The following is a 15,367-nucleotide window of genomic DNA, read 5'->3' on the forward strand; positions in this document are numbered from 1 at the left end:
TTGTAGAATAAACAAGGGCACCATGTTTAGGAAGGAAGAAAACTAATACTTATTTAGCACCTACTGTATTCCAAGCATATGCTAGGTATTACATGCTGTCTCCTCATTTATTCTTAGAAAAACTCTGTAGATCAGTATTTTCAGTACTTTTTTGGCAAGGGGAAACTGAGGCACAGAAAGATGAAGTAAATTGACTAGGGTCCCACACGTATTAAAAGGTAAGGCTGAGATTTTCATCTAGTTTTCACTAGTTTCATTAAAAAGTGATAGTTTCTCCAGCTACTCATGAAAATGCCTTCCAATTTTTATAATACCTTACATTTATAAATAGTATTTCTTAGGTAAACTTAACCAACTATGTGATCTCTTTAGGGTTAATTCTGGAAGGCCTCACCTTGAGAGACCCTCAGCATGGACTTTGTAGGCACCAATGCTATGAGTGCAGTAGTCAGTGTAGTGTTTAGGGCATTAGGCTTCATGTAAGCCTTTTGACCTGATGTGTGGTTTTATAGCCACTACCTTTGTGCTGAGAAAAAGAGGACAGAAATATTAAGTAATCTCACATCTTAAAATCTGATTTATTAAAAAGTAACCCCAGTTCTGCCTCTGAATTAATGTATGAAAATACAGAATTAGAGGAAGGCTGTAAATTATAACCCCAATGAAAGTAAAAATATCTAGGCCTTCATTTTCTACTTTTAAATTTATGTGAAGTCATGGTTTACAAAGATGAATAACAACATAGTTAGGTTACCATTGCCACTATACGTTGTAATAGATCAATTATGGGTTTTCAAGGGAATTATTTACAAATTTTTACTTGCTCAGCTGTTACAATTTTTTTAATACCAAATAAGCATTCTAGGGTGAATGCCTTCATGGATTGGTTTATGTATGGGGAAAATATTTTAATATTTTGAATATGAGTCATAAAAATAGAAGTTTGTTGTTTATTACCTATCATGATTATTTTAAAATTGTCGTGCTTTATTTTGATGTCAGAGAAAAGCAATTATTGAAATAATGTTGAAAATGCTTTTTGTAACTATTCTACAGCAAAAAAGCATTAGTCTGTAATAATTTATGTGTACTTTATTTTTATAAAATCATCTATTTCCAGAGGATATAGATGTAGAAGAGATGGGAAGAGAAAATTGTCTTAATATATCTAATGGTGAGGTATTTCTTGAATGCTTACTAAATGAGTTTTTTTTAAACTCTGAGTGATCTTTATATCAAACACAAATTCAAAATTATAATAGTCTATTTTATTTTCTTTGTTACCCCCACTCTCCAACAAAAAACAAATGTCAGAAACCTTTAAGCTAGTTTAGTATCTCTTCAGGGTCTTAGCTTCAACAGGAGTATATTTTACTTGTGAAACAAGGTTGTCATCTAGTGGTGCTTTCAAGTAGTACAGCTTTCACAATTAGCTACCTGATAGTCTTCAGCTTTTTAAAGGAAGTGCTTAACATAAAGCTATCTAGGTTTAACTTTTCAGAATTTAAACACTTTTGAATACTGTTAAATTAGATATAAACTTACAAAGGATTTTCCCTAGAAATTTTTTTAATTTCCATCTCAATTTTTAAAATAAATTTTTTGTTTGGCTACTGAAATATTATATTTGACCAGTGTGGATATTAACCATGATGTATATCAAGGCATTTCATATTGTTTTGCATCATCAGAAGTTGTTTATTTAGAAGAAGATTCTTAAATAGCGTTAAGTAATTAAAAAAATTTTTTTGCATATTAATCCTTTCACCAGCCTGAGCAACAAAGCAAGACTATCTTTACCAAAAAAAAAAAAAAAAGGTGGAACTAATGTATATTTATGATTGCAAAGAAATCATAAAAACTAAAAACCTAAACAATAATGCATATTAATAGATAGTTTATTAATGAGTAAAATCTCGTATTGAAAATAGTTTACTACATTAAGATTAACACTACATGCTGGTACTTAGAAGTACTTTAAATAGTATGTACCTTTATTTATCTGATGCATTTATATATAAGCCACAGAGAAAATTAAATTTTTAAGCTCACATTGATTCAAGTCCTAGTTTAATTGTTGGAATACAGATTGTGGCATTCAATTTGGGATAGGAAGTGGCTACTTTGCCTAGACAAGAAAAGAAAATGTGGTAATATTAATAGAAGAGGTACTTAGTCATTAAGGGAAACAAAATAAAAGACCTCTTTTTTCATTTTCCACCATTTTTCATAGTACTGACTCCTCTGAATTACCTTTTGTAGAATTCTGATCCTTCTGTTTATTATGCTTAATAGAGCTTTTGCCATGGAATTCATGGATTCATTCAACTAACTGCTGGTGGAACACCAGCAGTTTTATATTCTCATGTGCTATCCTTCCAATATATCTGTAAGCTGTATTGAATATATTGATTTTATTTTTAACAGGTTAGCTGAAGAAAATCTTGTGCCCCAATTCTTACTAGCATTTTTACCTTACTAATCTTGTTATTCATTATGGCAAAATACTGTATTTTCCCGTTATGTTCATAAACAAGAACTTGCAAGCCATTTCCTTCTGCCCTAGAGGAGGGAATCGGCAAGTTAATTCTTTCAATGTCTCTGGCTAGGTATAGTATAGTAAGAGTCTATAAGAATAATATATAAAACAAATTTTTGGCAGGTGTATTACAATCAATTTACACTATGGAGAGAGAAACAGTTTAGGCAGAGTGAACAGAGAGATCTTCGTTTGGGTAATTTTTTAAAAATATCTTTACAACATTAAAGTTTTGGGAATTTGCAGTAGGTCAGAAACTTCCATGTTTGCTAAGATCAAAAATATCCTTTAATAGAAGTTATTTTTTTAATTATCTTTTATGTTTTTTCCCTCTCTTGTCCCACCTTAGCTTGGGTAATTGGGAATTAGTTATCTTTATTTTCTTTGTGGCTAAGCAAGAATTCATTTATCAAACTCACATTTTGGTATTTGGATATCATGTGCGGGGGCTAGTAACCTCAGTGTGGTAGCAAATAATCAGGTGTAGGTTAGAACCCCAAAAACTGCATGAAGCCATTTGATTTGGGTTTTTGACATAGTCCCTATCCATTGTGAAGAATGTTTTCACTCTTGGTTTTCTCATTGGCATTTTAAAGACTTTTCATGTGTCATCAGCCTAGTTTATATCAATGTGCAATAATTCTGTATTTTATTATTTTAGGAAGTCAAGTCGCAGTTCAGATTTGAATGGGCATTCATTATTTCAATGGGTGGCAGGGGGTAAAGAGAACAAAACTTTAGTGTTTGCTTTTATGGCTCATTTTCTGGCCAATTAAAACATTCCTCCTCCTTAAAAATATAAGTAGTCCTCAAAGTCTGAAGTAAGCATGGGTTCTTTATATGTCAAGTTTGTAAAATATTTATGTCAATGATCAGACTGCATGATTTGATACTTTTTAGTGTGATGTAAACAACTCACCAGAGGTTTGTTACAGGCATAATTGTGTTCTTTGCTCTCCCAGGGTGTACAAAGTGACCTAAAAGATACTTGGTTCTTTTCTTGCTTGGAAAGGAAGTTGGCTATGAATGTTATACTATCTGAGGTACACTTACGGCACAACACTGTATGTCAAAGACAGCTTGGAAGTGAACAGGAGCAAATAATTTAAATAAACTAATGTGTTTAATAAGTACAAAGTACATGTACCACATGCAGGCTGAGCCCTGTTTTGTTTGGCTTGTACACTGCTTTACAGAAATCTAGAAGCTAAAAATCAAATCTGATGCAGTAACTGCTTTACCAGTCCTTGTGCAGACATGGCTGCCCCCTTTAGCTCAGTCAGCTGATCTGTAGTTTGCCTTGCTCCTTTTTCATTATCTATACGTTATGGCCAGTGAGTAAGTTAGATTCACCGATATTACCTGCTTTCAAAGAAATGGATCAAAAGAAAATTGGCCCTCTTCTTTCCTTACTGATGGTAAAGGGTGGTAATGGAGATCTACTATCTGGAACAATGAGTTTAAAACAATAGTGTTTGTTTTATCACAGTTTTCTGCCAACTGAGATTCTTGAGCTATGGGTTGGACATGTCTGTTTTATATGCCAAATGACTTCTGAACATGAGGTGAAGACAGTTAAGTGATTCTAAGACAGAATTTTGACATCTTCTTATAAATAGAAGCATTTACTAAAGAAAGCATTTTCTAAAATCCCTTTATAAAAAGTTTTGAGCACTTAAGGCTGGGTGTGGTGGCTCATGCCTGCAATCCTAGCACTTTGGGAGGCCAAGGTGGGCGGATTGTTGGAGCTCAGGAGTTGACCAGCCTCTGCAACATGGTGAAATCTCATCTCTATAAAATAAAATAAAATAATTAAGTGGGCATGGTGGTGAGTGCCTGTAATCCCAGCTATTTGGGGGACTGAGCCATGAGAATTGCTTGAGCCCAGGCAGTTGAGGCTCTAGTGAGCTGCCTTTGTGCCACCGCATTCCAGCCTGGTGAAAAGTGAGACCCTGTTGAAAAAAAAAAAATTGAGCACTTACTAAACTGTGGTGACTTAAAAATTGCATTATTTGAAGGTAAAATTAGTGAGAAATATTTGTCTGTTCTGTGAGTATCATGCAGAAATTTAGCCTTTTAATGCCCTGCTTGTCAGTAAAATGTATTCAGATGTTGTCATAGTTTAGATTAGTAATAAGTGGTTTTATAATGTTAATGTCCAAAATCTCCACTAGAGAGTGAAAAAAAAAAAGTGTGCTTTTGCTGGCTGTTTTAGTAAAGAAGAACCCTCTGTTGTCAGTTTCTTCTTTAGTATCAATGCCCTTGGGTTTTAGGTGTTCAAAGATGGCACATGGGAATTGATGATAATTCTCTTCTCTCAAGGTCCACCAGGTGGGTATGCACAGGGACCGTAACTGGAGTGCCTGCTCCACTTTTCAATTGCTTTCTTTCCTGATTACCACAATTAAGACTGGTGAATCCTGTGTTGTGTTGTTCTTCAGTTACTGTGTTACTGAAGTTCTTGAAGCACATTTTGGTCTTTGAGTTTTTTATCACTTGTTTTATTCATTGGTAATATTGGAGTTTTAAATGTTTATAAAAATGAAAAGATTAATTTGTAAATCCCAAATTATGGTTAACTTAGGCTCAGTCCTTCTGTGACAATCGTCCAGTATTAACAAAAGGATCAGTAAGATATTATTCAGGGAGAGCTGTGAATGGGTGCCCTGTTTCTTGAAAATTATGGAGTAAACCTATAAGGCTTAAGTTTTTTGGTTTTGTTATGTTCAGAAAACCTTTTATAGGCCTCATTATTTTCTTATTTCAATAGTTTTTTTGGGTACAGGTGGTTTTTGGTTACCTAGATAAGTTCTATAGTGGTGAATTCTGAGATTTTAGTGTACCCATCATTCAAGCAGGGTACACTGTACCCAATATGTAGTCTTTTATCCCTCACCCTCTCCCAACCTACCCCCAGTAGAGTCCCCAAAGTCCATTATATCACTCTGTATGTATTTGCACCCTCATGCCTTGGCTCCCACTTACAAGTGAGAACATAAAGTATTTGGTTTTCCATTCCTGAGTTCGTTTATGCAGAATAATGGCCTCCAGCTCCATCCAAGTTGTTGCAAAAGACATTATTTCAATTCGTTTTTATGGCTGAGTAGTATTCTATGGTGTATATATGCCACATTTTCTTTATTCACTCTTTGGTTGATGTACACTTAAGTTGGTTCCACATCTTTGCAATTGCAAATTATGCTGCAGTAAACGTGTGTGCATGTGTCTTTTCATATAATGACTTCTTTTCCTTTGGGTAGATACCCAGTAGTAGGATTGCTGGATCAAATGGTAGATCTACTTTTAGTTCTTTAAGGAATCTCCATACTGTTTTCCATAGCGGTTGTACCAATTTACATTTCTGCCAGCAGTGTAAACCACATCATGACAACATCTATGGTTTTTTTTTTTTTTTTTTTTTTTACTTTTTAATTATGGCCTTTCTTAGAGGAGTAAGGTGGTTTCTCATTGTGGTTTTGATTTGCATTTCCCTAGTGATTAGTGATGCTGAGCATTTTTTCATATGTTCGTTGGCTGTTTTTGTATATCTTCTTTTGAGAAATGTCTATTTCCATCCTTTGCCCACTTTTGGATGGGATTATTATTTTTTTTTTTTTCTTGCTGATTTGTTTGAGTTCCTTGTAGATTCTGGATTCTAGTCCTTTTTGCATAGTTTGCAAATATTTTCTCCTGCTCTGTGGGTTGTCTGTTTACTCTGCTGATGATTTCTTTTGCTGATGAGAAGTTTTTAGTTTAATTAAGTTCTACTTACTTTTTATTTTTGTTGCATTTTTTGGGGGGTCTTAGTCATGAATTCTTTGCCTATGCCAATGTCCAAAGAGTTTTCCAAAGTTTAGAATTTCTAAACCATGAAAATGTTTAGAATTTTCATGATTTCAGGTCTTAGATTTAAATCTTTGATCCATCTTGAGTCGATTTTTGTATAAGGTGAGAGATGGGGATCCAGTTTCATTCTTCTACATGTGGCTTGCCAGTTTTCCCAGCACCATTTATTGAATAGGGTGTCCTTTCCCCATTGTATGTTTTTGTATGCTTTGTTGAAGATCAGTTGGCTGTATTTGGCTTTATTTCGAGGTTCTCTATTCTGTTCCGTTGGTATCATTGCCTATTTTTATGCCAGTACCATGCTGTTTTGGTAACTATAGCCTTGTAATATAATTTTAAGTCCAGCAATGTGATGTATGGGCCTTGTTTGAAAGAAATCATATATTTGACTTATGCGGATAAAGGCAAGTTTCCAAACCCTTACAACTCTGCCTTTAGAATTTTTGTTAGACTTTACCTTTTAATATTTTGTAGGGATGGAATATTTTTATTCTTCTGAAAACTTGAATATCTAATAATTAGTTGATGCTAGTTTCCTGATCTTCTACGATGCAGAAGGGAACAGCATGACTGCTTTTATCAACTGAGTTTTATACCTGTTCTTGTTTAATGTACCTTGGAGCTCACCGATTGAATTTGTCTAGTTCTGCTTTTGTCTGTGTGAGTTGCTGAAGTATCTAGCTGATTAGGAAACTGATTTGGATAGCTACTGGCTTTTTTTTAATGAGATTATCATATCACTAGTATCAGCATTAATTGTTTGATAAATTAAATTTTTTTTTTTTTGAGGCAGAGTTTCGCTCTTGTTGCCCAGGCTGGAGTGCAATGGCATGATCTCGGCTCACTGCAACCTCTGCCTCCCGGGTTCAAGCAATCAAGCAATTCTCCTACCTCAGCTTCCCAAGTAGCTGTGATTACAGGCATGTGCCACCATGCCTGGCTAATTTTGTATTTTTAGTAGAAATGGAGTTTCATCATGTTGCTCAGGCTGGTCTGGAACTCCTGACTTCAGGTGATCCACCTGCCTTGGCCTTCCAAAGTGCTGGGGTTACAGGCATGAGCCACTGTGCCCAGCTGAAAATGGTGTGTTGTAATGGAAAGAGTGCTGAATTGGGAGTTAGGAGTCATTTTTGTTTTTAACTTTGCATCTTCTAAATTTCTGTTTTGGGGGCAAGTTTAATTTTACATCTCTAGGACTCCATCTGTAAAGTTGAAGAAGTGAATTTTGGTTATTTTTAAATGAAATTAAATTAAATTAATTTATTATAATATAAATAATCTATTATAATTTAAATTAATTAACCTATTCTAGTTCATCTGACATCCTATAATTCTTTAATTCTACAGTTTCCTTTCTAGAAAACAAAATATTCTATTAGTCATTGCATACTATTTCCCTCTCGTGTAGGAACTTGGAAAGCGTGTTTTTGTAATCACTCAATCAGAATTTAATTTATCACCCATATCCTTTCATGTACTGTTGCTTTCTAAAATTGGTCTCAACCTATACTTACCTCTTTTTTCTTCTCCATTTTCCAGCCAGAAAGCTCTAGGATATTATTCCTAGAAGGTGCTTCACGCTTACTCACGTCCATGTTTTTGATTACACTATTCCTTTTCTGTGTTTTTCCCATCCCACAGCCACGTTGAGCCCCTATAACATTTTTGTAGTTATTTTGGCCTTGTATGATAGCTGTTTATGTATTGTGTTACACTGTATAGGAGACTGTAAACTTCTTGAGGGCAGGTGTTTAGTTTTCATCATTTTACTAATCTTATTACTGATTTCACACAATACTTTTCACATAAGAGGGGCATAATATTTATGAAAGTGAATTTGTAAGATGATTAATTAGAGTTACAGATACAGTTGGACAATTTTTCACTATTCATAGTGAAAAATTAACAGGATAATAAATTATTATAGCCATTTTGAGTTAAAGCAGTATTTTAACCATCGAAATTGACTGCAGATATTTGTATTCCATGGTCACTTATATACTGTCATTCCTGCCTACCATCTATTCATTCTTACTGACTCATCTATATATTTGTATTTTCTCTGTCACCCATTTAACTACTTGCCTTCATTTATCATTGTGGTTTAGCAGTGTCATGGTCTTAAACTTTTAATAGTACCTAATTTTGTTAACATTCTTGGTTTGATTTAAATATATATATTTTTGACTTATCTCCTTGGTCTTGCTCATTGGCTTATCTACTTTAATCTTCTATTGCTCTTCTGTACTGTTCTAACTATTCACATTTCTTTTCACTTGCTTTTTTACTTTGGAGAAATTATTCTCTACTTCTTAAAGGCACTTTTTTTGGTTGCTATTTCTGGGTAAGGTTTACTTTGATAAGTATCTTAGAATCAGTCTAGTGTTGAGGGTTGATGGTGGAATTGCTGTTCATCAAAAATGAGCTTGAGTTAGATCTCTTAGACTAGCAGTCTTGGATCCTTTTAACTGTGGAAGAATGTCTGCAATGGTGATGGTACCATTAGCCATTGGGTTAAAGGGGTTGATACTGATTATAAAAAATGTGAGATATTAATCGGGGTTTTTACAAGTGAATTTTTGATGGTTGATTCCAGAATTGTTGAGTTTATCAAAGAGTTTCAAAATGTCCATGGGTATGGGTAGAGATGAATTTTTTTCCTTCAGATTCAGTAATCTCTTTACTCTTGAATGAATTGTCTCTGACAGATGCATGGTTGATTTGGACTGGATAAAAGAAAAAAGGGCAAATAAGACAATGGGTAAAAAAAACTGCAAAGAGATAGGAAAAGTAAAAGATGTATTGTAAAAAGTTGCTTATCTTTGTGTTATTTGGAATTAATAGCCTTTATTGAAGGATGCTTGAGAACATTATGTGAAAGAAAGGGAACTTGAGAAGATAATCTGAGAAAGTCCAGAGAGAAGTTCTTCTGTACTAAGTTTAAAACAGTGTTAATTTTAGTTTTATTTTTATAACACATCTCAATCTCTTTTTAAGAGCTTACTGTATTAACAGATACTTAAGTCGAGATTATATTTGTATAATAGCAAAGAGTAGCTTATACATCCCTTAAGTATATTGACATTTAAATAGCTTTTCTCAGAAAGCATATGAATAATCTTATTGACACAACATCTCTTTAAGGGTACAAAAGAAAAGTATGCACTGTTCATCTCTTCTATAAGACATAGTAAATAAACAGGGAATCCATATCCAAGACTCTTTCCCTAGTATTTGTAGCAGAAGCACTTTATAGTAGAAAACAAAATTGCATGTAGACTTAGGAAAAGAATTTTGGTTAATTTTGATTTTAGATAATATTAAGCCATTTATTTTATTTTAACAGGTATCTTTCAGATGAAGGCATTGAAGCTTGCACAAGCTCTCCAGACAAAGTCAATGTAAATGACATCATCCTGATTGCTCTCAATGTAGGTTATATTTATTAACTTGTAAACATTTGAAATCTGGAAGCTATATTCATAAAAAAGTCTCAGAATAAATTGGGTTATATGATAACAAATATAGAGAACATCTTTCTTATTTTGTCCATTTTAAGTTGTAGTGACGTTTGTTGAATTTGGTAATCTCATATTAGCAAGTTATTAATATCTATTATACAGAATCCAATGAAAAAGGAAAAAATGAAATTAACATCCCTTTTTTTCACCCACTGATCAGTTATAGACTTTTTTAACATTTACAGTAGCTATGTAATAGTAGTAAAAACTGACTATTCATGAAAATGAATTGCCATTTAATTTACATAGAAACTCTAGCTAGGTTATAACTTTTTGACAGTGGTATTTATTGTTTCAAAATAACTTTTCATGATGATAGAAATAATACTTATTGTGGAACATTTCAGAAAAAACAGAAAAGCAAAATAAGAAAATTAAATCTGCTTATAATTACTATTAATGTTTTAGTGTATATTTCTTTTCAACTCTTTCTCCACCCAACCCTCTAGCTGTTTTTTTTTTTTTTTCCATAACTGGATTGGCTTTGGGTTTTTTCAAGAGTTATAAAAATTGTTTGAAATAAAAATGTAAGTAAACAGGCCAGGCACGGTGGCTCACGCCTGTAATCTGAGCACATTGGGAGGCCAAGGCAGGAGGATCATGAGGTCAGGAGTTCAAGACCAGCCTGGTCAATATGGTGAAACCCCATTTCTAGTATAGATACAAAAATTAGCTGGGTGTGGTAGTGTGTGCCTGCAGTTCCAGCTGCTCGGGAGGCTGAGACAGAAGAATCGCTTGAACCCAGCAGGTGGAGGTTGCAGTGAGCCAAGATCGTGCCATTGCACTCCAGCCTGGGCAACAGAGCGAGACTCTGTCTCAAAAAAAAAAAAAAGTAAGTAAACAAATGTTCTTTTCTCATTCCTGCAGTTACCCTCTGATTGTTTTTCTATGTAGCTTTATAATAAGCTATAAACAATCAAATTTATGTACTACGATATATAGTCAATGAAATTCCTAAAAGAACTATAGTCTGACAAATCCATCATATCACTGCAAAATCAATGTAAAGCAGAAATGATGGGCACAGGGAACATTTAAAATATAAATAAATGTATAAATCTAACGTTAAAATTACTTAAATTTATATTTATAAAATTAAACTTGGGTTTAAACAGATAAAATTTATGTCCTACACTGAGTCATCTTTTTTTCAGCCTCTTTGAATTTTACTTAACAAGTAAGATCATTTATTTTGGTTTCTGAGCTAAGTATTTAGGTTTTTAATAAATAAAAGACTAATTTTTTAATAATAAGCATTAGCTAGAAATTATACATGTTATTTATGACCAAAAACTGTTTTTCTTTGTCTTGCACTGAAATTAGTTAATTCTATTGCTTAAAAATATTATAAAGGACTCTTGTTTAAGAAAAACTTCCTAAAGATTCTAGGAAAGAGATTTTATGACAATTTGCTGGTTTTTTTTTTAAATTTATATACTTAGATAAATAGCAATAAACTATAATTGGTATGAAAATTGAATAAAATAAATCAGGATGAAGTATTTGTGCTGTGTTCATAAGAGGGAGGTGCATGCTGACTATTATCTGAATGAGTTAATTTGTCTTTTTTATTTTCCCTGAAATATGTGGTTAAATACTGCAGTCCAAAGCTATGATGCCATATGATAGGAAAAAAAACATTTTGATTAGGGTGAAGCCTATACCAGACAAATAATCTGTTTTTCCAAATTTAACATCTTTTAATAAAATTTAGGCATTTATAGTATTCTGTTGAATTTTTTTCAACTTTTGAGTGATGGTGGGAAATTAACCACTAGTTGAGAAAGACATGTATTACTGATTCTTATTGTGCATATATGTACGTACCCACACATGCATAGCTAATTATATATTGGGAGGATAATCCATGAACAAGTTTTCTTCTCTTCTTTCTATGGGGTACACGCTGAGCTTGTTCCTTTATCTAACAATGAACACTGTAGTAACATGTATATAGTGTTTCTTTCCAGGAAAGCCCTCTGGAGACTAATACTCAAGGCCTTTATTGGCCTGCCCACAGAGGTACCAAAATTTCAGATCCCTCCCAGAAAACAGATGTCCACCATAAATCATATTGTTTATATGAATAATCCATGCAGTGAATTACATTTTTAGTTAGGGAGTGGTCCAAGTGCAAAGTCCCTAGCTGCCAGCCTAGGGCTAACCTTGTAAGCTGGCCTTTCTAAAGATAGCTGCCTCAGATCTGCTATGTAACTTTTAGGCTTAGCTTTTTATGTTGAAAAGGAATGTTTTTAATTTTTGCTTTTTAAATTGGAGAGTAAGAATATTAAGAAATGACATTGAAATCCAGCATGTAAGTTTTACGTTCAAATACTGGAATTATTCAGAAAAATATTTAATGATAGCCCAGTCTTAAATTACTGATCACTATCCATTAGTAAAAATTTATTTATTTATTTACTTATTTATTTATTTTTTTTGAGACGGAGTCTCGCTCTGTCACTCAGGCTGGGGTGCAGTGGCGCGATCTCGGCTCACTGCAAGCTCCACCTCCCGGGTTCACGCCATTCTCCTGCCTCAGCCTCTCCGAGTAGCTGGGACTACAGGCGCCCGCCACCACGCCCGGCTAATTTTTTGTATTTTTAGTAGAGACGGGGTTTCACCGTGGTCTCGATCTCCTGACCTCGTGATCCGCCCGCCTCGGCCTCCCAAAGTGCTGGGATTACAAGCGTGAGCCACCGCGCCCGGCCCCATTAGTAAAAATTTAAAAACAAATTATATTTTTATTTCCTTTAAGATTTCGTATAATATAAAATGATTCGCCAAGTAGATATTATCTTGCATTTACTTAAGTAAATAGGGATTGTGTGTGTGTGTGTATTTATGTGTGCATGTGTATATGTGTGTGGGTAGGTAGATGCTAAAAGTTTTCCTGTATTATTATTTTTTGTTGTTCAATATAACAGCATTCTTGGACCCAGTCATCGTCCTAGCAATCCTGATATAATGGCATCTGAATAATAAAATTGTCTTAATAGTATGAATTTAGGGCATTTAAAGATTTGGTAGATCATTTTCATCTTGCTAAAAATACATCAAAATAACATTTGTATATTTAAGGACACATACTATGTATATATATGGCACTTTAGAAATTATGTAAACTTTGAGTGTGTAGTCTTTTTTTAGCCTGACAACAACTTTGTGAGATAGGGTTGGTGGTGTTTTTCCATTTTATAGAGGAGTAAATTAACTGGGTTTAGAGAATTAGTGACAGTGTCCTAGATCATATGATTCTTTAATTACAGTTGGGATGGGTCAAAGTTTAGGATTTTTGTCTAGTGCTCATTTACTTTACAGTGATGGCTCATTTTCATTTGAATTAAATTTCATAATTATTGATGAAAACCAGAAATGAGGGACCATGATATATTATAAAATTTGTATGTATTCTGTTTCTCATTAATATTTAAATATTTCAGCTTTTGGGTGACTTCAAAATAATGTAAATGTTTTCATGAACTGTTACATTATTGATATGATGGTTATGTATGTTCAGATGATTAAAAAAGTACATGTTTCATACTCACTAAAATAAACAGAATGGCTAACATTTATTGAGTGCTTACTCTGTGCAAGTCATTATACTGAGTGCTTCACATCTATTAATATTTAATTTTAAAACCGTCTTAATATAGGGAAGGCTGGTGTTAAGAAAGTATTTTTTTACACCTATGTTACTCAGTACTTACCAAGTGAAAAGGCGTACAACGTGAGGTACAGCTTATATTTCTTTTAATTCTGTTATTGGATTGAGGTTGCAGAAAGCATAAGTCTAAAGCATTGTTACACATGAGTCTGGATTTGCTCTTAATTTGCCATGCAGTTCTATTTAGTGAGTTTTACTTTGAGTGATCCCTGCATTACATTAAGGAATAAATTATGAATCACAGTAGTAAAAAACTGGAAAGAATCTGTGGGGATTATACAACTTATATTCTCATTTCTTAAGCTGACTACATATGGATATTTCAAATAGGAGGATATTCTATTATGGTAGGTGTTAAAAGAAGATGGTCCTGCCCCTCTGTATGTATTCATTTCACATCACAGTAATTTTAATCATCTAGTGTTTTCTCCTTAAGTCTAACAAAAATTTTTCTCTTGTAATTTATGTGGTTAAATGCACTTTAAGTCTGTTTTCTTTTAACTTGTTCTTAAGGTGATGAAGAGCTACTGTTTACTATATTATAAGGAAAAATAAAACAATACAACTTCAGTTATTATGCTAATCTCACTATCTCAACCATCAGGATAATTTATTAGTTTAAATAATTGGATCTTTTTTATGAGTACTGACAGTTTTCCTCTGAACAAATCTCTTACCATTCCTTTATATTTTCACTTTCTAAAGAGGACACAGTTGTAAAATATTCTGCTTTTTATGTAGATTGTGTAGTCAGAATTTTCTTTTCTTATGTCATGAATGCTATAGCCTTGTTTATGTTAGTCCTTATATTTTCCTTGCTGAGTTACAGGTACTTCTGCATTTTCATAGTCATTTGTTTACCACCTTCTATTTCTGTAACTTGTTTAAGCAAATGAAATTACTATAGTAAAGGTTACTATAACTTCTTTGGTGTTCCAGTGGTATTGTATCCTGGGATATTGTATGTTATGTAGCTTTATGTTACAGATATCATAGCCTATAGGGCGATATGTTTTTATGTAATGTCAAGGTTATATGGGATTCAGTTTTTAAAAATATACTATGCATATGTATTCAAAAGCTCTCATTTGATTTTGGAATGTGATATTTTTTAGTAAGATCAAAATTTACATAAATTAAGTTTTGGATTTTAACAGAGAAGAGTTAGTAAGTAAAAAGGTTACCTAAAGAAATATGAGCAGGATTAAGGCCTTATGTGTTACTGTTCATCTCACTGGTATACTTTAAACAACGTATTATGGGACACTGTTACTTGAAAGATTGATAATACATGTAGATCTCATGACCAGTTAAACTGAATTTTTGTTTCACAAACCATAAGTAATTTCATCTTTTGTTCATGAGATTAGATTTAAATTTACTCTTTTCTGTAATTCCATTTTAATAATAATATTTTTATTTTAGACAGATCTGAGAACAATTGGCAAGAAATTCCTCCCCAGTGACATCAATAGTGGAAAGGTAGAAAAGGTAAAGAAAATCAATAACTTCTTACATTATGGTAACTACAATAAATATGAACTAAATTACTGGAATTACTTTTTGTCAATAAAGACTGCAATTGCAAAATACTCTGGAGGTGAACAGGTCACAAAGTCATTGTTATGGTGACTTCCATGGAAAATTATTAAGGGTTCAACTTTTGGTGACTTTTCAACATTAAAAAAAAAACAACCTTTTGTTTCAGGATTTGTAACTATGGCATGCTTACATGAACCGTGAGACTTACCAGATGTAATTGGCACTCATTACAATGACCTTTTCTTATCT

General features: G+C 33.2%; 1 protein-coding gene across 8 annotated transcripts in view; it reads left to right on the forward strand.

Moving 5' to 3' along the window:
• The window catches only part of TDRD3 (tudor domain containing 3), a 181,628-nt gene that overhangs the window by 32,506 nt on the left and 133,755 nt on the right, over positions 1 to 15,367 (forward strand). For 4 of the 8 annotated variants that reach the window (XM_003257405.4, XM_030813471.1, XM_012506988.2 and 1 more), the window contains exons 2-3: positions 9,732 to 9,816; positions 15,002 to 15,067. In XM_003257405.4, coding sequence (XP_003257453.2) covers positions 9,732 to 9,816; positions 15,002 to 15,067 — 151 coding nt within the window. The remainder of the gene's footprint in view (positions 1 to 9,731; positions 9,817 to 15,001; positions 15,068 to 15,367) is intronic. The other 4 variants (XM_030813473.1, XM_030813474.1, XM_030813475.1 and 1 more) reach the window with 2 other exon arrangements.

This window comes from Nomascus leucogenys, chromosome 5, assembly GCF_006542625.1.
Source record: "Nomascus leucogenys isolate Asia chromosome 5, Asia_NLE_v1, whole genome shotgun sequence".
In the NCBI taxonomy this organism is placed as follows: Eukaryota; Metazoa; Chordata; class Mammalia; order Primates; family Hylobatidae; genus Nomascus; species Nomascus leucogenys.